Source organism: Galleria mellonella, unplaced genomic scaffold, assembly GCF_026898425.1.
Source record: "Galleria mellonella isolate WM207_F2 unplaced genomic scaffold, CSIRO_AGI_GalMel_v1 utg36, whole genome shotgun sequence".
Taxonomy (NCBI): Eukaryota; Metazoa; Arthropoda; class Insecta; order Lepidoptera; family Pyralidae; genus Galleria; species Galleria mellonella.
In genome coordinates, this window is record NW_026442086.1 from 417,648 (window position 1) to 444,864 (window position 27,217).

Genomic DNA, 27,217 nt, shown 5'->3' on the forward strand with positions numbered 1-27,217 from the left:
CGAATGTATGCGCGACCTCTGTGTCGGAATTTACCAATTTGTTATTAATATTTAAAGCTATTTTGCTATTTTGAAAATTAACTTTTCCAGTTTCGCTATTTATTACTTTCCAAGTGGCTTTTATTTTATCTTTAGATTTAGTTATTATTTTACCTAAATAGAGAGACTTAGCTGTATGACAAACCTTTTTAAATATTTTCGAATAAGATTTTACATGTTCATGAAATAAGGGATCGGATATATAGCTTCGTTTTTCGTAAAGTTCGTAAAGATTAGCCCTAGACTTATAAATACCAAACGTGGCCCAGTCACAAAACTTTGATTTTACACTAGTTGAAAATGTTTTTGTTTTAAATTCACTGCTAGCTTCATGTTCAATTAAATTAAAAATATGTTCACATACAATGTCCGGGTCATATTGAGGTACTATGACACTAGATATTTTATGTTCAATTTTATTTTTAAAACGTGCCAAATTCTTTTGTGTTATTTGTCTGCATGTAATTGTTTGAGTCCCTTTGGATCCCTTAGTTTCAATTATAACTTTTTGTCCGTAATGATCAGATCCAAGACAGTCGAAATTCATTTTCACCTTTACTTCACAATTACAAAAAACATTATCTATACAAGTGGCAGAATTTCCTGCGACCCTAGTGGGTTCTAAAAAAAGATTGTGCAAATTAAATGATTTAAATAAGTTAATCAATCTTAAGCTTATTGAGCATTCCGATAATAAATCAACATTAAAATCGCCACATACAAATAATGTTTTATTCCTCCGTGCGACTCGTCTCAATGCTTCCTCCATAGCCAGTTCAAAAGAATCAAAACAAGCCGATGGCGGACGATAAACGCAAATTATTATACAAGTAACTAATTCTACGCAAGATAGTTCAATTGTTTGCTCAATAGAAATGTTTACAATGTCTTGACGGTTTTTATATTCTACATCATTTTTTAAAATAATAATTGACCCGCCATGAATGGCATTGTTCCTAGCAAAAAAACTAGCTATATTATAATGTTCAAAAGGACAAATTATTTCATATTGTTTAAGCCAATGTTCTGTCAGACATAACACCCGTACATTGTTAGATTCTAAGAAAAGACTTAATTCTAATTCTTTGCTGGAGAAGCCACGAATATTTTGATGAATAATGACCATATCCTGTGGCTTAACCAATGTCGTAGATGTTAGTTTAAATTAACACATGTCACATTATTAGTATAATTACTAATATTACTAATTAAACCCGTTATACTACTTATAATGGGATCATAAATGTTATACGCTAGTAAACTAGCAATAGTCTTTTTTTGTTTTTTAGGAAGATAAAAATTACCTCCCGTCATATAATAATTTGTAACAAATTTGTTACTTTCAAAATAAAATATATCATTACAATGATATGTCATCGAATAAATTAAATTATTTATACTATAAATGAACTTATTCTGTTCATTAGTCAGGGATTGAGAGTAAATATAATTGTTATACAATAATTGGATCCTCCACTAAAGTGACATTTGACAATGTTGTTTTATTATTCCGTTTGATAGACAGACAGAGTGACAAATATTGTTTTATATCGTGCGACACCTATATTACATTATTATTCTTGCTAGGTATTATTTTACCTATATATATGTATATTTTATTATTATAACAAATTGATCACTCTTAGTAACTCAGTTGGTGGTTGGCCAGCGTGGTGACCACTGGGTAAACTACCCTGACATATGGACTACAAAGTCTGTGAGTTCCTATCTGCTTTATAACAAATTGTCATGTATAAATTTTATAATAATTTTAAATTTAATAAAAAACAACTAATACTACGGTGATGGAAAATACCAATAACAATTTAACTTAATTCGAGTAACGGCGATAGGCTCATTTCCTCTCGATTCATTACAATTCAACGTAACAGGTGTATTAATATTTGGCGAATAAATGTGAGCATAGCGGATGTTAAGTTCAGTACAACGGCAAACAGTTGCCAGATCTCCCCATTAGGTATTTTAGTAGTGATAGTACTTTATAAAAATAAATGTGAAAAAGAGATATATTGTTTTTTATCGTTGAATGTTTCGTAAATTCACATTATATTTAAATATAATAGCTATCGGTTTAACTTATGTGTAATTTGATTGAGAAAGTTTTATTATTAAGATTATTTTTGAGGCTATTCGAGACCCTTAGTCTTGAGCAGCTGTAGTGCGAGCACGAGTTGTTTGTATTGTGTAAAGTATATGAAACTAACAGTTTTACAAAATATTATTCAAATCAATAATTTAAATATTAATAACAAGCAATAAAACAACTATAAATTAACCATAAATTCTTACTTCAAACGATTGCACGGAGAAAATATAAATATTTTTTTGAAAATGCCTTAAACGGCAAAATAAGTGAGGCATTTAATATATAAATTTGTGTTTTTTTTATAATACCAATATGTGTAAAAATTCCTACAAATGCCGATAATCACTACTAATAATAAACTAAAGTAACACTTTTTTGCGAGACGAGAAACGTAAGTTTCATTACTTTCCTTTTAAGGTTTTGCCATCTGGATTGCATTTCGTGTAACATTCATTAAGTTCTGAAGCAAACAGGTGACAGGAGGAGCGGGACAGGATAATAAACGAGATCTGATCGTGTTGCACTGCAGATGTATTACAAGGACATTTCTAACTCTGATACTAATCATTGTGTAAAATAACAGATTAATCATTGTCGATACATTATTTATACTATGACTATTATTATCATCGTACTATAAACGGCTAGACTGAATTCAATGAAATTGATGTAAAGATAGATAATGTAGTAGATTAACACAATATTTTTTATCCTATATCGCTGAAGGTTTATCCTTAAGTGTTGCTAGTTTTAAAATAAAACTTATTAGGTATCAGTAATGAACTAAAATTGTCAATATGTTACTGTTTTATATTTCTAGTACTGTATTTCTTTTATCACCAATAAACAAAGTCACTAATAATATATAACATAGATATTATTAAATGGCTTTATTCACTTAGTGAAGTCTGCTTCACTGTAAGAGAAGAAAAACTGGAAAAAACATGTAACAAGTTATCTGCATTATTCTATCATGCCCATGGTTCTGTCTATGTCTATAGGAGAAGGTCTAACCAGAGGGAGACTTTGTACAAAAGTCGATTGCTTGGGTACCTCTGTCCCATTCGTGTTTCAACCGTGAAGCAGTTGTTTTTGCATGGCTGTGTTTCGGTTTGAAGGGTAGGATATGGCGTGAATTTACTGGGTACAGAGGAATAACACCTGAGTCCTTAGGAATGGCAACGCATGGGGGTATCATGGGCGAAACAGTATACTCTGTTATGTCCATGGTACTGCTCATGTCTATGGGCGACGGTTACCACTTTCCATCAGGTGGGCCGTCAGCTTGTTTGCCATTCTAAGTTGTATAAAAAAAAAAAAGGTTACCATTTTCCAACAGGCTTGTTTGCGATTGTACACAATAAGTATTATAAAAAAGCTGGTCAGTGTAGTGTACATAATAGTAGACTTATAATATTCTCCTTCTATGGACCCTTTATTCGTATTAAAAATAAATGAAAATTCAGATGCTGCTTGTAGTAAGTTCACGTTTAGTGGTACATATATTTTATAATATTCATTATATTTATTAGAACATATAGTATAAAATTTATGTTTATTTAATTCGATTTAAGAAGTATTGATATCATCACAAGAATGCTTGTAGTTTTCTATAAATTATTACGATAAATGCTTAACCAATTTTGGATATTGACATATTGATTTCAAAATATATAATAACATTCGAGACCCAGCGTTAGAACTACAAAAAGGTGACTATTCGAAAGTGCTTCTAAAAAGTTTATTAAAATATCAAGGTATTGTATTTGGAATTGTTTTATGAAAAATTAAAGAGAACAATATATATAACTTTCAGCTTTATTTTATAAACCTAGTTAATGATTATAAAACTGTTATTATTATGCTAATAAGTAATAAATATAATACGTACATATATCAAAGAGTTTGCCTTTATTCATATTAAATATAATAGATACAGTATAATGAAATCTTTATTGAGGCATAATAATTTTATGTATGTTATAATATTTATGTAGGTTGTTGTTACATTTTATGAATTAATATTATTTATGGAAGTTCTCATTTCTGTCGCGCGCTCGTTTATATGAAAAGTGTATACAAAGCGCAACTTAGTTTAGAATTTTTCCAACAGAACCAACACGGCTAAGTAAAAGTTATACTCAGAACTCTGTATATTAGTAATTTTTTTTATGTGCTTAAAACGATATTGAGATTAAAATGGTATATTTTATAGTCCTTACTGATGATGTGAATTACAATGTGTTCAAGTCTCCTTTTTTCTAGTAGGTTCTATAACTTCTATGAAGAACGACTTCTTCTACAGGAACTCAACAGAATATGAATCGGTTAATAGTAATTAGGACACTATATTAATAAAAAAAGTTTCTTAAATGTTTTACTAATCATTTAATTATGAAAAATGAAAAAAAGTATAATGGATCATGAAACACCAATAATAATGACATTCAGTGTCTTCTAAATTGAAAAAAGATATGCATTCTTCTTGGGTACAATAGATACACACATATTGTCACATAAAAAACAAATAAAGTTCTAATATTTAATATTTCCTTATTATCAGCACATAAATATTTATAGTAATATTTCCTCAGGTCTTAATTAAAAAAAAAATGTATTTTTGCTCATTTTATTATTCAACTATGGATAAGTATAAAATATGCATAGAATGTTTACGGCAAATTACCTAATACTTTGTTTTTATGTAATTTATTTTCTAATGTAGATTAAACTGAGCGTTGAATAGCTAGCCAAAGATTACTCTTGGCGTAATAGCTCGTGTTAATCGACGGGAACTAAGGGCACTGCACAACGCTTTGAAAAGCTCTACGGAGTGTTGGTCGATACTGTCTGTTGAGTTTAGAGAAATGCGTTTATAGAACAATATAGCGGGAACGTAACAGATATTATTTTATTAGTTATTTTATATCATGCAACTAGGTACACAGTAAAAATACTTAACTATAATTTCTTAACATAACTATAAGTTAGTTATCATATTTCATCTAATTGGCTGCATTAATTCCCACTGCATATAAAATATTATAAATATTACTGTAATAATTAATTATGACTGGAGAGAAGCATCTTCACTTTTCTATGTGGTGACGGAATATCATTCTTCTAGATATTTCACTTGAGGAATATGTTCGAATATTTAGTCATCTGTCTAATTAACACTACCGTGTGAAAAATGACCTAAAAGGATATATTGTTAAAAATGAGGTCTAATATCTCCATTACTAAGAATCTCTTCTTTATGACACGTGCTTATAATGGTAGAGATCTTAGACAGTTGGTACAACGCCGCAGTTAGTATTTCATAAAATTGTCGTACAAAAGTGAGCTTATATCATTACGCTTGGTAAAATGTAGCTCTAATATTATTGGAAAAATACGATATACTTTAGCGAGATTGCAAGAATATAAAATTGAATTTCATCTCTTATAACAAGGCCCCCAGTATCATCAAAATGCAAACAGGTAAGATTTCTATAAAATTACTGTAATATCTACTTACATAAAATGTACCTACGCCTCTAAATAATAAGGTTAAGCTAGTTAGGGTTCCGTACCAAAAAGATACAAGTTATGGTGCGACTTTGTACGTCTGTCTGTCTCAAAGTTATATCTCAGCAACTACTGATTCTATTGATTTGAAATTTGGAATAGTTTTACATATCATTAGCCTGAACATAATGCAATGAAAATAATTGAAAAGATATTTTTATTTTATTTGTTAAGGGATCCAAAATGTATATATATAAAGTATCCTCTGTGTTAAATTAGAATATAAACTATCCGTGCACCAAATTTCATTCAAATCCCTTCGGCCATATAAATATGATTAAGTAATAAACATACAAATCTCTTTACAAACTTTACATTTATATTATTTGCTGTTTATTGCGGCTTTGCCCGTTTCAATATATATAACCTACCCGTAAGAAATAACCTAGCCGGGTACCAAATTTCATTCAAGTTCGTTAATCCAATTAACAAACACAAATAAAAACATCCAAATATCTCTGCAAACTTTCACATTTATAATATTGATAGGAAGGAGGACGGAAAGATTAGTAGGATTCCATTTGATAACCAGTTTCAGACGGCAAATATTCTACAGGTATACCAATATAAGTAATATAAAAAAAATCTCTTATTAGAGACTTGCTTTATCATTATTCTTGTGTACAATAAAGTATAATATAATATATAAGGTACATTACACGAGTGTGTTCTACGTCTTAACGTTAGTTGTGTTTCCAGTTTACATTATATGCGAATACTCTTGATGAATTCACAGCCTAATATATACATTACGCTTCCGCTTCGACGGTTCAGCGCAACAACATTGACAGTAAGATGGACAAACCATCTTGCTGTCAATATTTCTTTTCCATTTCGATAAGTAATGTTTGAGAGGAAATGTCAGGTACGACACAAAGAACTATTGAAGCCTGTGAAAGAAAAATATCCATCACACGTTCCGGACCGTAACTATGTTTCCAGTCTCCATTTGCAGGTCCCAATCTAATGTTACGTATTTGTTCAGATATTGTTACTATCACTCATTTTATTTGGTTCATATATTTCTTTTCGGGTTTTCTTTTATCGTATTGACGATAGCCCGTTACGGTAGATTCAAATAAGTAGTTGTTTACCAAAACGTACCTAAAATTGATAGTAAAATACGAAAAGTAAGGGATATATCTACACATGCAATTGTAGAACTTTATGTTAGAAATATTTAAATATATTATCACTTGGACATAGTCATTACTTGATAAGTATTTCTTGTTGTTTGACCAAACCAAAAATATTGCAAATTTATCCATTTGGATATTTTGGCTTAGAAAGAGTATCTATGAAATGAACATGTAATTTTGACTTAGCTAACTTGTTACAATTTATGTAAATTAAAGGTTTCTTAACTAATATTAATATTATAGTTTTATTATTATATAAATATTTATTATTATTATTTAGTTTTCTGTTTGGTACTAGCTACTTATTACTTTCTATGCCACCGTGTTAGGTTCCTAGAAGAGATTTCTTTTAGAGATAAGTTCACCTTTGCTTACATTGTTACTAATTGTTATTATAACTGTATGTTTAAGCGTAATAAAGAATATATAATGTATTATTATTTATGTAGTAGATAACTATCAGGTTTTATTGCTAAAGAATATACCAAATCACGTACACTATACAAGTATTTATAATATATAAAGGTACTTTTTCTATACATATACTGACATACCTACTGGGACTAGAATAGCAAACAACTGACGGCTTTCCTACCGGGAGGTAAAAATTGTTACAATATATTTTGCCGGCAAAAATATATAGTACCAAAAGGATTAGATTAAGTAATAGGAATTTTATCCTATTAGGTAAGTAAATATACTAGGTATGTTACGGCATAATATGCTTACTGTCAATTGATCACGATGGTGCATTAATAGATATCAAAGGCGGGAATTGTGTGGTTGCTGTGTTGATTTGAAATGGGACATGCGTATAGGTTGAGAATACATTAAAACCATGTATTGTTATATATTCATATATGACATTACGTAACAATAATACTTACATATATATACACGTACACGGATAGGTTATATTCTAATTTAACACAGAGGATACTTTATATAGGATATTTATTTATTTATTACATATAATGTTATGTATTCAATTTCAAATTGGGTTTGTGATAATATCTACGTATATAAATGCATGTGTTACAACGGAAAACTTTTTTTATTATTCTTTACAAACATATTTAAGAAACATAATATTCTGTAATTTATAGTTTCGGCACGGAAAACGGGAGTTTTTGCAGTGAGATAAAAAAAGCAAAATAAATGTAAAAGTATAATAAATGTTGAACATTATGAATAGATATTGTTAATGTATTCGATTGGAATCAAAAAATTTGAAAATATTGTGCAGTTATCTATCGTTGTTTATTTTTAAGCGATTTCTAAAAGATAAATGATGATGATGATGATGATTTTAAATGATTCCTTTTGTAATTGATAAGGTTTACTACCCATAAATTTGTTATGATTAAAGAAGTTGCTTTCTGTAGAGAAAAATCTTATACAAAATAACAGTTTACAAAAGACTGTGTGTGATGCAGGTTAATTTATTTAATTATACTTTTACACACATTGGAAAATGTCTACAGGGCGGACTTAATGCCTGATGGCATTCTCTACCAGTCAACCGTTACGCTAAACAAAGAGAGTAAATAGCGGTGCATAGATTAATTAATGTTATTAAATGACGACCAATATACGTAATCTATTAACAAATATTGTGTATGCCATATTTCATGATAAGCCTAGTTCATATTTAATATTACATTAATAAAATCAGTAATATATCAAAGAATCTTTTTATAATCATTATATTTCAAGTATTTAAATTTTTTAAATATCATTAGCTTTCATTTGACAAAACAGCGAAATTCTCGATTCCACATAGATACGTTTTTATATTTATAATCTTGGTTTCAAATACATTACTTTTTTATTATTTAAAAGAAAATGCCTAATTTGATGAAGACTAAATAAACTCGTAGGTAAATGTTGTAATAAATACACTTAATGAATTTTCTTTCCTCTTTTTAGGAACATCACCCTCTTGGGAACAATTTGTGAGAGAATCATTAGTGCAAGCTGCGTGGCCAGTGGCACTCGTAGCTCCTCCACGTCGAGCCCTTACTGTGGACCACCAGTGAGTAATGATATACACCATTTTCTTTTATAGCTAAATTTAAAATAAGAAGCTAGTTTTTTTTTCATTTGGGCAACTTACGATGATGGCATAGATAGAGAATCTGTAACGTCGTTCAAAATTAGATCATGTATTGTTCTATTTAAAGAGATTTTAATATTAATTAATGAAATTGATACTATGAAATTGTAGTTTTTTCACATTTTTTGTATATATTAACAGCGCGTATGATGTACGTATTTATTGGGACTACTTATATCCTACTACCTACTTATACCTAAATATCTGTCACATTTTAGGTATGATAGATATATCTGGTCGTATGGTACCGGTATAGAGTAAGCCATCTCTTCCCATTCCCATGGGTGTCGTAAAAGGCGACTAAGAGAGGGCGAGGGATGGGCAGCATCATCCCTCTTAAAACATCTCCAAAGTCTAATTGTGGTTGTCAAACTGCCTGCCAAACGTGGCAACTACTGGCAAAACCCCCAAGTGGAAGCTTGATGATAATTTTAGATATCAGTTTGAAAAAAAAACTTTGTATAATTATATATTTTAATATTTCTGTATTTTGTCATGGTCTATAGGTTTAATTATATTTATGAAATAAAACTACCTTCATGTATTGGGGTCAAATCAGCCAGCCTCTTTTATCAATGCTTGTCAAGGGCTTCACAATAGAAACGAGATGAAGGTCCATAAGTTCATAGGGTAGAAGTAATATAACTGTCAAAAATGTATATAGATATTCATGATATTATATTGCGCATTTATTTCAATCAGACTAAAATTCAAAATGTCGAAACAATGTTTCGTCGAATCCATTTTATCCGTTTATTTCTATGCTGTTGTTATAAAGTCGTAGCCATAAATGAGGAAAGTTTTAATTACCTACGCTAAGTCTGTTTCTACAACATTTCCGATTGAGAAATATCAAGGAGTCGATTGACCGGCCTCTAACATTGAAGAACAAGTCCAAATATTAATTTCCCTAATAAAACTTCAATCACTTTTAGAGCTCGGTTCGGAGAGAGTAGAGTGAACATTAGGGTACCCAATAAATACTTAAGTGGTGGAAATACTTATTTATCTTTAGTTTACAGTCAATAAACTGGACATATAGAGTTCCTTGTATCATACAATAATAAACCAACTCGCCTAAAAGAGTGTAGGTATGTAGAATTATTATATAGCCATGAAGGGCATCTTAAGTAAATACATAGGGGTATTTCGTATGAATGACAAGTAGAATGGTCATTCCGTTTGCGCTATTGGTATACGCTGATCGGACACCAGTAAAGCGAGACAGGTGTCAAGCATGTATGTTCATCGTGATAAATTCACGAAGAAACAAGCACGACGATTTTTAAACTGGACCCCGTGGAGGTTAACTTGATAGAATATATTGCTAGCAATGGGGTCAATAGTCCTTATCCTCCTCCTCCATCCTCCCAGAACATAGGGTTGTTTTTAAAGCTAACGACTCGCCATGCTATTATGCTTTTCTATTTTATTACATAAAATACATCAACTGATTTCATTTTACAGTAAACATCCCGACATACGTATATGAAAAACCTACTTATATATGTACTTACAAAAACATTACCCTCTCTTCTTCCACAGTCGGGTAACAAGTAATAAAGTTAACGTTTGACCACTAGACTCGTAAAAGCTAGCTCTATTATCGTAAAATCTGGAGTGTTCCGCGAAAACAACATAACTGTACATGTAATAAAACTACAAGTATTTCATATGTACGACAAAAATATTTTAATTATTAAACTGTATGCGAAGCCGCGTAGCCGGCATTATATAATAAGAAAAAAAGTTATTCAAATAAACGGTTACAGTGCTTACAGTTAGTAAGCATTTTTGAATAGTATTTTTTTAATATGATACCGCCTATTGTGAATGCAATTTTAGCTGAGCCAGCCGAGAAACTAAAATGTTCTTTTTCAAACAAAAATTGATTTTACTGACTACCAAATAGAACAAGAGTTAGATTCACATCCTCCTCTTTCATAGAGACAGAGTGAGACAATAATGGGTCTTTGCGGTTGGATTGAGGTACCAATAAATTAACTCTATACTGATTGATTTCACTTAACCAAAGATCGAGAAGAAAACGTTCTATGAGTAGGTAGTAACATTTTAAAAACCAGAAATTATTTAAGTAAATATTTTCTAAAACATATTTTGAGTATAAGCGATTTAGATATTTTAAATATAACTAAAAAATATTATATTTAGAGATCTAATCAAAAGGTTACCGTACCTGAAACCCAGAGTATGATTATTTTAGTTTCATAAAGGCCCCTTATCTCAAAGGTTTGTTGTAAGATATGCACGCGTATTTATCAACCTTAACTCTGTTGAGATAAGTTCATTGTACTCTGAGCAATTATGGGCCGTGTTGCCCCTCGTTAATTTTTCAAGCGGTTTAAAACAGTTTCATGTTAATAAGTAAAGTAGGTGGTGTCTCATGAGACCGATGGCCTATTAACTTAGAATACTTAAAAAGGTAAAAAAGTTTATGAAAATTTTTGGATTTAAACCAAATTTGTACATAGATGAATTCATAATGGTAATTCTCTGTGTGCTGTAACTTAATTAAATAAAAAAAAATAGCTAAAGCATTATGATTTAAAGACATATATTTTTTTTAAATTAGTTCATACGTATATAGAGACCATTACATGTACCGTAGCTTTCCATAGCCCCGAAATATCTCATTTGTTTTTTACTTTAGAAAATTATAAATAAAACTTACTTATTCTGTTTTGGGACTAATACGAAACATTATTATTAAGATTTCAATTAAAATAGAATTGTTAGAATAATTTCAAAATTCTGCAAATAATTACGTAGTGTAAATATAAAAAGTATGTAATCAAATTTCGTCTCCTTTTTGAAGTCGGTTGAAAATACATAATAAATGTATGTTAAATTAATAATTAGAATAATTAATTTAAAATACATTGTATATATGACAGGAAACTCATTTTCGTACCATAGAATCTAAATAGTCATGCATAATGTGATTTCAAAAGATTTTGTTCTCATGAACACTCAGGCTATGAAAAAACTTCCTGCCGACGTTTTCTCCAGAGACTACGCCTTGGGCTTTTTCAAGAGGGACGTAATAAATTTTCTTAAGGGTTGGCAATGCGCGCGTGACACTCCTGATGTAGCGGGTATCGTTGGCTGGTTGCAGACGGATTGTTTATTTGTTTTGTCACCATAGTGGCATAAAAAAATATATATACGTATAATTGGATATAGGTAGTCATTAATCGGATTTTAGATAGTCTAGAAAGTACTGAGTTTTTTTAATGGAACTAACTATAGAATGGTATCTTCCGCCTGCGCTATCAATATAAGCTAGGGGAGTACCAGCGATCGATGATAGATGAAGATGAACATTAATTGGCCTAGCTTGATGAATTAACCACGATGTTTACCAGAAGGAACCACGTGGCGGTCAATTTGACATATTTCTGATTATGGTGCAATTAGCACCATTAGTTACAATCCCCATCCAAAATCAAAGTCCTTCTCCTATTGTGTTAAGTTTCAGATACCAAACGTATTACATAAATAAACTACATATTCGGTAAAATTATTGAAGCTGTCTACATTGAATTTTTTATAAGATACAAATATTTCGCAATTTTTATGAGGTCTTGGATAAAATAAGAGTTATAACTTATAAATTAACTACACATATCAGCCATTTAATATATTTATTGTTAAAAGTTTCGTAAGTACACATTATATTTTAATGTTTCTTTCAAAAGAAATAGGTAATTAAAAATAACAAGAAACAACAATGACATAATATTACACTAAATTAAATTTACTAATAACTACCGATTCAATTAATGTATTAAAAACTAAAATTAAACTAAATAAAAAACTTAAACTAAAACCGTTAGGAGTTATAACATTAAAATACAATATATTTTTGTTTGAAAGGAATTTGTGATAAATTGCACATTCACTGTGAAGCGTGTTTTATATTCAATTTACGTTGAAAGTGAGGTTTAATTATAAAATCAATATCTGTCATTCGTAAGCGATTTATGGGGCTGTTTAATTTATCATAAGTGATTTAATATTAGGTAATAGATATATTTAATTTTTTTTTTAAATAATATGTTGCTGCCTGAGAAGTATGATATCCTTCGTACGCTGTAATTTAATATACTGCCATATCCCCTTGAAGCAGAAACAAGACAGGTATCCAAGCGTCATCCACTTTTGTACAAAATTTCCTTCTGGTATACTTGTACATAAAATTCCTCACTTATGTTACTCTATTATTATTAGATCTCCACATGAATGGGCATCATCAACATCATCAATATCAGCCGTTAATTGACCATTGGCCTCCTCTATAAGGGTTTTCAGTAGTTGCCACGCTTGGCAGATGGGTCGGCAACTAGAGTTAGGATTTGGTGATATTTTAAGAGGGACGCTGCTGCTCATTTTTCGACCGTAAAGTTTTCTTACGGCACCCACGGGAATGAAAGGGGTGGCCATCTTTGCCGGAACCACACAGCATATGACGTTAAAGCGCATATTTCAAGCTAAACCCAGTGATAGTATTAATGAAGTTAAACAACTCACCTCAAAGCATCATAATCACTCATGCAGTACAAAATATATTTTTTTTATCGAATTTTCTTTGGGCAAATGTTCAGTTTAGCTTGTAGAATGCTCAATTAAATAGAGTCTTCCTATTTTATCTTGCATACCAAAAAAAATATTTTGATTCAATAAATATAAAAATATTCAGTCAGTACACCAAGGTCGGTATGTTATAAAATGCATTACGGAATACCACACGTCGTAAGACCCTAAACAGCAATAAAAAGAGACCTCGAGAATTGTACTTTAGTTAAATATTCATTATTCACACACACTGCTGGAAACAGGGAACAAGGCAATATCATACGTAGTCAGGTGTACATAATTTACACCTACATTCTATGGAGCTTAATAAATAAATATCCTCAAGGTTGTAATCCTAAAGGGAGCTCACAAATCGACAATTGACTGAACCACTTCAGTAAGGAGGTTCTCAATTCGTAACCTTTCCTATTGTTGTTATACTTTTTTTTTTTTTTTTCAAAAGAAAATAATAAATATCTAAAAATGATGTAGTATATTAGTATTAGCACAACATAAAAAACTCTACGAAGACTCTTTACACTGTAACATTAGTACTATATAATGTAAATATTCATAAATTTAACACGTCAGGAGAGAGAAAACATAGTTGTATCTAAAAATGTATGCAATTAACACCTATGTAATTTACGTATCTTTATTTTTGCATAATAAACGATTTGATTGATTGATTGACATTGAAATATTCAATTGTCTATAATATGATATTTTAAAGACATTACGTTGTTTAGGTATTAAAAACTGTTATCCTAACAGAAGTCAGATTCTTCATAAGCAGTTTTAAAAAGTAAAAGGTGAAAAGAGGGTGAAACTTTTCGACACTTCGAAGTCTCATCTTGTTGACGAGACATTTAATAAATGTCTTGACGTTTTCGATTATAGAAGACGACACCACAATTCATGGTATCTATTGAAAAAAATCTTAAATGAACTCAGTATGTTGTAAGCTAATTGAATCATTAAATGTAAACTATCCAAGTATCCAATGCTTCCGATTACATATATTCTATAATGATTATAGTGCCGTTCTGAGTATCTAATTCTACTCATTATTTCGTAATAAGAGTGACAATTATATTTTTTATGCACTTCAAAAAGAAGACGATTTTTAAAACGGTATTTTTGTGCGTAGTATTTTAATGCAATATTTTCGCTAATTCTAAACCGATTATGATATTTTTTTGAAATTAATAATATTAATAAATTTCGTGTTGGTCGCATATTAATTTTGACAAAATTTATTTCTTTTTATTTATAGAAAGATACTTAAATGTAAAGAAAAAAAAAAGGTGCAGTTGCAAGGCATAGTAAGTATTTAATGACTTCGCTTTCTATTCTTTTAGTTGTTCCGTTAATCTATGGAGGAGGCCTATCTTCAGCAGTGGACGGATAAGGGCTGAGATGATGATGATGATGATGATAACGGATACGTATAATATTTTTCATTTTTCCATCATATTAAAAACTATAAAAAGTAACTACGTACTTACATAATTAATGCTAATAACTAATAATAGTTATAAGCATTTTTTAATATTCGTTTTCTTTTTTATGATTCAATTATACTGAAATGAAAATTAATTTGAATTTTTCTCTAAATTAAATTGTTGTTACTGAAATAAGACAACGGCCCTAAAAGACTTTAAACTCGTGCCTCTACCAATAGGCACAATCTTGTTTAAGGAGTTACAGCATCGCAATAAAATGGGACGATCATAAATATTTCACATTTATAGCTTAATTTATTATGATACCTCCCAACGGTTTAATAACGGAAGATTACAAGGCTCTATTCGCTAACAATCTACGGTATTAGGCACCGTTGACATACATAAGCTTTCTTGAATAACATCAGATGTCGATAAGAAATATGGTAGCATAATATTGTCTTTTGTAGCGCCAATGAAAGATATAATCAAGTACTATTAGAAAAAAAAATACGTTAACTTAATAAGTAACCAACAATTAATATAATAAATGCGAAAATTTGTAACGATGGATGTTAAATACTCTTTCATGCAATAACTACTAAACGGATGCGAATGGAAATTGGTACACGGGTTGGTTATATTCTAAGTGTAATTTAGCACATATTATTTATGTTCTTTATTATTTATCTTATTTTATTTGTTTTATGTTACTTTGTGTACTGATTTACGCAAGCGAAGCCATGCAATATAGCCAATCAGTACTATAGTTTCTGTATAAATAATAATTAGATGAACGTGTACGATATTAGCTGACTCGGCAAACGTTGTTTTGCTAAAACTAGTCTGTCTTTCAAGTTGGAGCAAATACTTTATACACGTTTACAAATAGGGCGAGATATTTTAGAGATTAGTGTGAACGAATGTGTGATCGTGAGACGGGATTTTTAAATAAATAATAGAATAGGTAAAGAAAATAAAATTGAATAAAAAATATTTTGTATAAGAATATTCTGTGTAATTTTTATTATTTATTCATAAACTTTTGAGTCTTTTCTGTTAAATCACTGCAAAATAGTACTAAAGGCATTTCGAGCAGAAAATTGCGATCCAACCAAACTTTAGGCATTTATTTATTCTTGGTTGACAAAGATAAATTATAATCTGCTTTGTTATGATTACCGTCATGTATCATCTAAATAGCTTATAAAACATATCTATTGGTAAAGTTACTCCATTATTACTGCTATTTATCAGATGTCATTGGGGTTCATTCGGAAGCGCTTTTTCTCTAAATCCATCTCTAAGATTAAAATCAGACGTCATAAGGAAATCTTTATTCTATATATTTATGTCTTTGATTAATATAAATTTACGGTCCATTCCAACAGTAATTTAGCAAAACTATTAAATTAGGTTAAGAGAGAGGTTTAGAGAAATCGCGCCTCAGAATCGATCCCATTATTACAGTTAAGTGAAGATTAAAATTACTTACACTAGGTATTCAGTTTTACGCTAAATTGGACCCCAATTAGGTGCGGTACGCGTCAAAACTCTCAATATGATTGATTTGTTTTCTATTACTTTGACGATATAAAATTTAGATTATTAAATAGATAAACTTAATAATTATATAAAAAAGAATATTTTTTTTAATAGAGGCGTGTTGATATTCGCCTTTTATAATTTAGGCTTGTCAGACTTTTCATTTCTCCTTTTTTTCACATCATGTTCTTATAAAATCATCCATTACGTGAGTAATGGATGATTTTATATGTTACATAAACTGTCGATATCTGACCTATAGAATAAAATATTAATAAAAATGAAAATTATTTTGCTGACTCTCTTACTGTTTGGCGGCTAAGTCTTTGCATAATTGGGTATTAAGTGGATAGTAGGAAGTATCGACCACAACATTGACTGTTAATTTTAGTAGCATCATAAATGAAGTAGTATAAATGTTGTAGTCTAGCTCTTAAAATGTACTCGTATCACTTCATGATATGGTTGCTTTTCATGACATGGAAAATATCTAGTGCTGACTTTACGATGTAGTCTGGCCAGATCAATGAATAATCAGCGATTGACAATATGAAAAGCTAAATCCTCGGCTACTTTATAATGTGATCAAACACTAGTGAACATGTCGTATATTAGAAATATTATGTTCACTAAATAAAAGAACATATTCCTTTTTGAAAGGTCGGCAGCACACCTGAAATGCCGTTGATGTTCTGAGTGATCATGGGCGGCGATAATCACTTATCATCAGGTGAGCCGCATGCTCGTTTACCCCCTGCGTTGTAAAAAAAAAACATACATATATCCACTGCTGAACATAGGTCTCTTCCTATTGGGGAGTTTTGCCAATAGCTGCCATGTTTGACAGGCAAGTTGGCCAATCGCAGTTAAGCCTTGACAATGTTTTAAGAAGAATGCTGCTGCCCATCCCTCGTCTATTAAGTTCCCTTAGTCAGCTCGGAAAAGAAAGGGGTGGCTTATTCTATGCGAGGGTCACACGACAAACTAGAATAATACTATATTAAAATGTCGATAAAAATAATGTGTAATTAAAAAAAAATACCTTAAAAAAATATTTCCTGTCAATCCAAAAATATTATTTACAAGTAGGTATATGAAGTGAAGAAGTTATCATTTCTGACATGCAGTTCTATCGTTGACTGTTTTTTTTTTCATTTTTGGGTACGAAATGCAATAATAATAGATATGTACGTATCTACACGGCAATTTTATGATGTAATATTATTTGCTTAATTTATACAAACGATAAGAGATTTCTGTGAACTTTTTTTTTCTCTGATTACAAGGAAGAGGAGAACCATTCACAAAAAATAATGAATGGGTTCACGAGAAAATACTAATTACGGAATTCTTTTTCCTTGCCCTTTCATTTTGTTCGAAGAGTGTTGGACGCCACACCATCATGTCACTCTCTTATTTACCCTTAATTAAATTCGATCAATAATGAAATTAGATTTGAGAATTACGATATTATACTATTTATATGGCTATGATATAAATTTTCTTGGTCTAAAATGTCACTCTCTAAATTTATATTTGAATATTAGACCAAGTTTTATGAAATCATTTTACGAACATAAGTTCAGAATAGATCTTAAATGTAAACAAGTCGTGGTTCTCTAATATTTTATGAAATCTCAAATAACTTTTAAAAATAAAGTTTGGATTAGATTCTCATCTTACTTCTAAATGTTCCATTCTAACTCTAAAATTACCACATTTTGGAAAAAAGATTTCAAATTCGTTTCAAACTTACTCTCAAATGACATTCCCTAACTCTCTTTACAAAGTCAGTGATTTTTAAAGAATGATATAGTTACCTAAAAATAAATAAATGCCTACATTGGTGATGGATCTCACCAATACCAAAACCATATTACTCTGAGTAAAGTAATCTCGCTCACTTGCTACACTGTATTTTAATGTCGTGTTTTATGTGTGCCACAATGGTAACAGTTGACAAATGCCTTTGATTACCGCGTTAAGGCTTATAACCTTGAGCATTTCTTTTCTTAAATATTTTTCATTATACATAAACATAATGATAATAACAATTAATTTTAAATGAATTGTACAAAAGCGAGCTTATCTCTAATAAGAAATTTCAAGTGAATTAAATTATTATTTAAAAATAAAAATAGCCAGTCATTACAATAAGTGTACATTGCATAAACATATTTGTAAGATAAGTATATACATGTATATAAACATCTACAATAATCGATCTTTAACTTTATTCATTAATGTGAATTCTAAAATGACACACTGTATTCTGATATTGAGTTTTGAAAGAGAGAATAAAACGGTAGCCGTCGGCGATTTAACGAAGTTTTGCAACTAAATTTTGAAACATTTTTATACGGCTTCATTTCTTTTTATAAATTTTGATTTAACTCAGTTTTAGCTTTCAACTGTATACAATACTCCATTCGAAAGTTCTAATACAAGTGCACTTTATTTGAACCTTTAAAACTTTTTGCGATAAATCTTCATCTATGTCAGTACTAGATTTTACCCGCACCTTAGTCTGTGATATGTTGATTGACAAGGATTAATAGTAGCCTATATACTTCTCTATCCCAAATAGTATCTGTAAACCATTTATAACGATTGGCTGGGCCGTTTATTCGCCAAAAGGTAAGAATTAAATTTTCTTTCACATTTATTTATTTTTTTAGTACAAGTACGTGTACAAGGCAGCGTGAACAAGGTTAATGCTAAAAGCATTTGTCCCAATCAAAAAAAGAGAAGTGTTAGAATATTCGAATGCGGTACTAAAATTAATTGATATACACATATACAAAAATTTTCATAGATATACAAATAAATATACATACATAACAAATGTACTTACACATATATAATATATATCTACTATATTACTAAAGATGTTACTTGTCCATTTTTATTTCAATGATTTTCTTACAATGCAAAGTTTCACGTTTATTGGTACCCTATTGCAAATATATATTTTTATTATCAGAATATATTGTTTAACTGGAATAAAATATAGTCAATAAATATATCCTTCTCCAACCCCAATATTTCGTGCATGCCAAATTTCATTACAATTGAAAGGGGACAAACTCACTTTTACACTTTACATATAGTATTTCCATAGTAGTAGTATAAAACTAATGTGAAAGTTTGAAAATATGTTTGGATGTTTATTACACAATTACGGATTTCAATTAAATTTTGTATACATAGTATACTGTATTAATAGAAGATAAACCATATATAATTTGGTTTATATTCTAATTCAGAAAATACTGCAAGATACAAGTATCCTGCAGTATTTTTTATTATATACTAGCTGTATCCCGCGATTTTGGCTGTGTGAATTAGTATCTAAGTTTAGTAAAGTATTATATGCGCTAAATCATGATGTAACCGACCCATGCACTAAATTTTATTTAAATCCGTTCATTAGTTTTTCTGTGAAAGTGTAACAAACATCTATCCATCCATCCATTCATTGTTACAAACTTTCGCATTTAAAATATTTATTGGAATCGCGCATAGGAATTCTTGATACCAGAGGGCGACTACACCTATATATATAATATCTAATAATGTGTTTTAGGTAATAGAAATGTTCAAGTGAAAATCGTGTTTATATCTAATTTGTTGGTTTTAAATCGGCGAATATTGTATAATTTAGACGTTTTTCTGTAGTTGCTTTAATAAGGAACTAGATAATAAAAGAGCACAAGTGTACACAAGGTTTTTATAATATTATGTATTATTTGTTTGTTACTTCATAACGCCTTACAACCTTACCTTATCTTAACCAATCACAATGAAATTTAGTATATACATGTACCATATAGGGTGAAGAAGGATATAGACGACATTTTATCTTAGTTAGCGAACATATCTCGATCACGCAAACGAAGTCGCGGTTGAAAAGTAGTAATATTAATTTATTCAGCAAATATTGTTACGCTTACAATAAAGGATTCATACAAAGTAACATAGCGTGTTCAAACTGAAAAAAGATGTTCCCCGGTCAGCGTTATAGTGCAACTCAGCATCTACAGCGCTGATGTTCAGCACAGGCCCTTCGAGCAGAATAAGGTATTGCTACAATAAAGGGTTCCAATTAAATTCTTCGAACAGTATTTCCGAAAAACGAAAAGCAAATTAAAACACGTATTTTGTATAATGTTTATCCAATAGATATATAAGGAAAATGGACAAAAGAGGGTAATTGGACGATACAAGGCTTAAGGCTATCTTCATTAATAAACTTAATGAAAGAATAAATATACGCCTAACAAGAAACCCATTTTATCTCAAGAACGTATCTTGGTATTATTTGATAACTAACTATAACTATGTTCGAATAAATTAGGATAGAAATAATATATATGTTAATCTGGGTTATAATCTATTTGTGTCATCTATTTGTGTGTGTGTGTTTGCGGCAGTTTATATATCACTAGATTTTTCCCGCGAATTTGGCCGCGTCACTAGGATATTTGCTATAACTGGGGTAATAACCTATGCCCTTCTCCATCCCATATAGTATGAGAATACTAAATTTCAAATTGATTGGTTAAGACGTTACCTCCTGGCTAAGAAAAAAAAACAAACTCATTTTCAGATTTATAATCTTAAGGCTCTTTTTAAATATACGATCAAAAATAATCAAATTTTCAATTTTTTTTTAAATTGATAGATAATTCCGACGTTTTCATACTTAACTAAATTTCGGTATGAATGAATGCTTTGAGGGTTTAACCAAGAATTACAACGATGCGGTATCTTGTGAAATTTGTGAGCGAAAAGATTTTCTGAAATTCCTATAGAAAGGGATATCGGATTCCGTGCGGACGGAACTGCAATAAATAACCTGTAGTACATATATAAAGTATCTATATAAATAAAGAGTGAATAAAACCACGCATTCCCGACCAAGAATTACTGACTATTTATTTGTCGACCTAACGAGATCAAGTACTACTAGACTTAATAGTACAAAGAGTATGCGGGTAGAATGTGTATTTGATTGAAAATTTGGTAAATGTTGTAGTTTTTTATAGAACTTGAAGCAGCAAATAAACCGACGGCCCACCTGATAAAAAGTAGTGACGGTCGCCTATACCATAGATAATATACTATACATATGATCAGTGTCTATAGAGTAGTAAATATGCAATACAAAATTAAGTATTTAAGATGTTTCAATCAATCAATATTTATTTGCATAACTAGGGCAGGCACTAGTTATATCCCGCATCGTTATACTTATTGGGGATACTTCATTATACTTTGTAGTATGTAATTAATATTATTTTAAACAACTTTAAATGGCAAAGAAGATGACAGTTTACCTGATGGAAAGTGATAAGTGTAGTCTATAAAAATTAACAACAATGTGGTCGTCACAAAATACACTGTAATGCCTATGATATCCCTTAGGTACTTCTATTAAACTATTGAATTTGTGCTTTGTTATTTCACTGCCATATCCCACCGGTATCGATACAAAAGTAACAAAATTAGTAATTAAATTGTTTAGTAGTGCCTATTAGGTAACAAATTATCCTTTTATTGATAGCAATCTTAGATAAACAGCAAGGTCTATAATCAAAACTAACGTGACTACGACTGACCTGTAATGTGAGTACTTAGTAACTAGTAGGTAAATACGATACCTCTTTTATATAGATTTATATTTCTGTGATTTTACTCTTTGCTGTAGAACAAGACCTAATTAATGATATAAGGGGACACACAAAAGTAATAACGTGAGTAATTAAGTTGTTTAGCAGTGCTTATTAGGTAACAAACATCCTTTCATTAATAGCAACCTTAGAAAAACACCAAGGCCTATAATGAAAACTAACGTGACTACGTCTGACCTGTAACGTGAGTATTTAGTAACTAGTAGGTAAATACGATACCTCTTTTATATAGATTTATATTTCTGTGATTTTATTCTTTGCTGTAGAACAAGACCTAATTAATGATACAAGGGGACACCCAACGCCTGACCCCGATGCTCCGATAGCAAAAGGTCTCTAGTTCTAGGCTATTTGTTTGAAGTCTATCGTACTTATAAAGATATCTTTAATTATAATATACAGTCATATATAATATTACCTTTTTTTCTGTGTACTTCTTTCACTAGTATTAACATATAAAATCTTTATTGGTTAATCTAATATACCATTGTGTAATTGTCATAGATACTCTTGCTTTTGTGAATTTTCCTTAAAAAATTATAAGAATATTGGATGTATAAAAGTTGATGTTTAACGCCCACATACGAAAATGGAGACGAAAAAACATCTATTGTTGTATCAAAATCAGTGGGGTATTAAGAGAGATTTTTGTGAAAATAATAAAATTTACTAGATGATAAAGTATTGTAATATAAGTTATAATACAGCTGCGTACAGTATAGTATAGACACTGGGCTATTCTCCCAATTTACTACTTTACCTTCTACCTTATCCTCCACTGTGACTTTAAAGAGACTGTTCGAAAAAAAGATCGCTACACACTCGGTATATAAAATACATATGTATTTACCAGTACACTGATATTATTTATTTATATGAAAGTAAATGAAAATATATTATGTTGTTTTTATATGAATGCCCGAGGCATGGTTTGTATTATAATGTATCGGTCTAGAGAATAAGATAGGCAGCTCTATTGATAAAGAGAAAATATCTCAGTTTTCGGAAGTGGCAAAGCATGATAGGTACTGAGAATTACGGTAAATTCTCAATATGAATATTATATATGAATTATTTATTCGAATATTTTTTTTATGATATTATTATATTTATAGGAGACAATTAACACTCCACATCAGCTAGACTGTAAGACTATTAGTCGTTCCAGTTCAGTATGAAAAAAATAACAGTCCATGCAGTTTAGTCATCGTCAATTCAATTACAGTACCAACAAAATGCATTTTATTAAATTTATCTGCTTTATTAATTGGTCCAGTAACTATTTTACCTGCCATAAAAGTGATAAAATACGTAAATGCGCTTTCGAACGGGGAGTGTAGCATGAAGATGACAAAACTTAATTAATGAAGGAAATTTATTTAAGTGTAAACGCTTAAGTGCGAATCGATTTTTATTTATTTAAAAATAATTTCAATTTTAATAATTTGTGATATTCTTCAGTTTTTGTATGTTATTAAAAATAAAGATTACTTAACTCTAAATATCAGAATACCTAAGTGTGAGTTGTACAAAGATTTACGATACGGAATTTCATAAAAATTTACTATATGAAATTTTGAATTTCTGAAACTATCTCTAGTCCAGTGGGTGGTTTGGGATAGTCAGAATAACATTCAATAACAATAGAAGCTAATGAAAGAGTAACAAAGTTTTATTGAAATTACCATAGTAACGCTCTTTTAATGAAATTAATAAAAAATCAAAATATTTAATATTTTATCGATTTTTTTATTTATCCTAGTATTGGACATTATCAGAACTTTCTTATGGTCGATTAGTTTATATTTTCATTATATTCTATTGAAAAAAACTAGGTATATGATACAAATATACGTAACTATATATAAAAGCGTAAATTTTTAAACTAAAACTCCCACTAGGTATTCAGAAAAAAGTCACGTACGCATGTTTGATATTCAAAAAAACGTAATACAAGGAAAGAGGTGTTTAGTTACCTCTTATTTTTGCTAGCAAATGCATGTAAAATACGCATTATGTTTAAGCACATGTAATATGTTATCCTAACTTCTCATTAATTGCAGGGTTGCGTGCGTTAGGCGCTAATTACACTATAGAGTCCGTATTAATAATCATCACACTTCATGCATGTTTTTTTTTAAATACTTACAAAATAATAAAATATATGAACTTTCTATAAAAAATATCTGTACGGATACTTAAGTCCTACTTGAATTTTTGCCGTCAAATATCTGTGTGTGTATAGATGTTTAAATAAAATATGACTGGAAAATTATAAGGTGCCGTGGTGTTACAGCAATGGCAACGCAAGAGGGAAATTCTGATATCCATATCGCTGTAATTGTCTATATGCGATCGTTTTCATTTTCCATCAAGTAAGCCATCAGCTTGTCATTTTAAATATAAAAAAATATAAATCTCAATATATAATATAATAATAATTAGTGTGTACAATAAACTATAAAATAAAAATAAATAAATAAAAACCTATTGCCTTATCTTCATACCTAACTTCATCTTATGAGAAAACAGATAATGATCATTTGGAGACACAACTCTGAACATTAAGATCTGAGTCAATTTTGAACAATTGGGAACATGCCGTTAATTAATGTGATATTTCGTAGATACCCTACAATTGTAATATTGTGTGTTTACATATATATCCCGTATGGTCCCGGCATAAAATAGGCCACCCGCTCCTTTCCTGTGGGTATATTAAGAGGCGACTCAAGGAACTTAATGGTAGAGAGATGGGCAACAGCATCCCTCTTAAAACATCTCTAAAACCCTAACTGCGGTTGCCAACCCAACTGCCAAGCGTGGCAACTACTGGTAAAACTCTCCTTAAGGGGAAGGCTTATGTTCAGCAGTTGATTGGTAACAGTTGAAATGAATATAGATTTTGCTTTGCAATAAGTAGTTTCTGTCCTGCAATGAATAGCAGACACGATTATATATATAAACTCTGTTGATTGCAAAAATCGGTCTAGAAGTAATAACGCAATAGCATAATATAGTTGCAAAAAAAAAACATGAATTGAGAATCTTTCGCTTTTGGGAGGTGCTTAGCAATATCACTTTCTATCTTGACTCGACTGAAAATTGAAGGCGAGGCTTCATTTGCACTTCAAGATGCCTAACACAGCCGTAAAGAGGACAACGAGTTAATGTGTGCTAAGAATATAAAACGCTAGCTCTGAAGGGATAATACTAGATAAGTTTTATCGAAAAACGTTTTATATTCTATTGTGATGGCCAATATTCAGGAAAAAATACATTTTATATGGGATCGGACATCTAGCACGTTACTATCGTAAAATTAGGAAATTATATAAGAATAAAGACAATTTTTTGGCTGATCTTTTGATATTGTTAAAATTTATTTAAATTTTATTAAACCCGTTTGAAAGAAAGTTTTTTTTTTAGTTTATATAGTCTACATGCTGACCCATATTTAACTTAACATACTATGAAAATTTCATAATAATGAGTTAGGTGAAACGTTAACACTAACTGACAAACCGACAAACATAAAAAAAATAAAAATAAAATCGGTTCAGTATCGCATCTACCTATAAACTACATAACTAAGCTTTAATATGATTTTATTATATAATCGATTTACATTATATCTCTAATATCTACATATTAATAAAATTAATTTTCATTTAATGAAAAGAAAGTTTTAATTACACGTTATTTTATATACGAACCTCTTGGTGTTCAAATCACACTATACCGATCTTATTTTTTGATTTGGCATACATAGATAAAAGGGAAGGGGTAGAGTACGACACAGTTTCCACCTCGGAGACTTTTTATCTTGGTTTTCGTTATTTGGCTATGACAGAAAATCGATAAAAATGTCTGCTCTAATCTATTATAACTTGTCATATTCTTTCTTATCAATGTACCTATTCGAGAATAATTTAGACACGAACGAAGCTACATATTTATTCGCAAAAAAGGGGCTTTAATTTTGTACATACTGATGAACGAAATGTAGATGTCAGGCAAATATGAAAATTGACTTAGTAATATATTAGTGATGAATTCATGACCACAACCATTTTAACCTGGGTAAAACATCGAGATAACCTCAGGTAAATTAACATATTATATTTTACTTAAACTATCGCTTTAATTCCTGTCTCTTATAAACATGCAATGCGAAAGGCTAAAGTATTGAAAATATTTGAATTTAGAAGGCAACAATGCATATTGTTAATGTTACTTTAAGCATTTTTTCATGGCAAAAAAAAAAAAACGACTGCGTCAATTATTATAAAATAAATTTGAGGCTAACATAGACATAAACTTCATCAATTGCGAAATGAATTCCGAAAATCAGTTTAGAATCGGCGACACACCTAATCACGTGACATAGTCATAAAAAATGAACGTACTGAGAACTTTATTCCGATACTCGTTTAAAACCCATATACGAGTATTAACGTAACAAAATATATATAATCGAACAAAGCAGAATTCCCTTTTTACTTATTGGATCAAATTTAGTGGCATTTGAAGATGTTTAGGCAACGTTTTTCGGGGAATCGCAAATTGTACATGTCTACTATTGTCATGTATGTACAATAACATAGGTAGGATTTTAGTCGGTATAGATAAAAATAGCTATATTTCCTTATTCTATATGAAAAAAATCTATTTAACTATCTCATCTCATTCTATTCATGATTACTTGTTTGCTGCTACAAGCAAAGAAAAATGTTATTGATTATAATTCACACATTAGTTAACAATTGAAAAGAGTCCAATCTTCATAAATTCAATCTTTGTGGCGGCGTCGTGTTCCATGAATTATAGCTATAAGTTTACTTCTCGCACATATAATACAATACAATGTTGGCTTCTCGAAAATTTATGGCGATACTATATCACGGTAAACCCTATATGGATAACGTTATTGAGATATTTGCTAAAAATATATGATAATCTTTGGG

General features: G+C 30.1%; 1 protein-coding gene across 4 annotated transcripts in view; it reads left to right on the plus strand.

Annotated features, from left to right (window-relative positions):
• LOC113522555 (GTPase-activating Rap/Ran-GAP domain-like protein 3) overlaps positions 1 to 27,217 on the plus strand; it is a 272,552-nt gene that overhangs the window by 68,291 nt on the left and 177,044 nt on the right. For 3 of the 4 annotated variants that reach the window (XM_052897214.1, XM_052897215.1, XM_052897217.1), the window contains exon 3: positions 8,785 to 8,890. In XM_052897214.1, coding sequence (XP_052753174.1) covers positions 8,785 to 8,890 — 106 coding nt within the window. Of the gene's footprint in view, positions 1 to 8,784; positions 8,891 to 27,217 lie in introns of those variants that run through there. The other variant, XM_052897218.1, reaches the window with a different exon arrangement.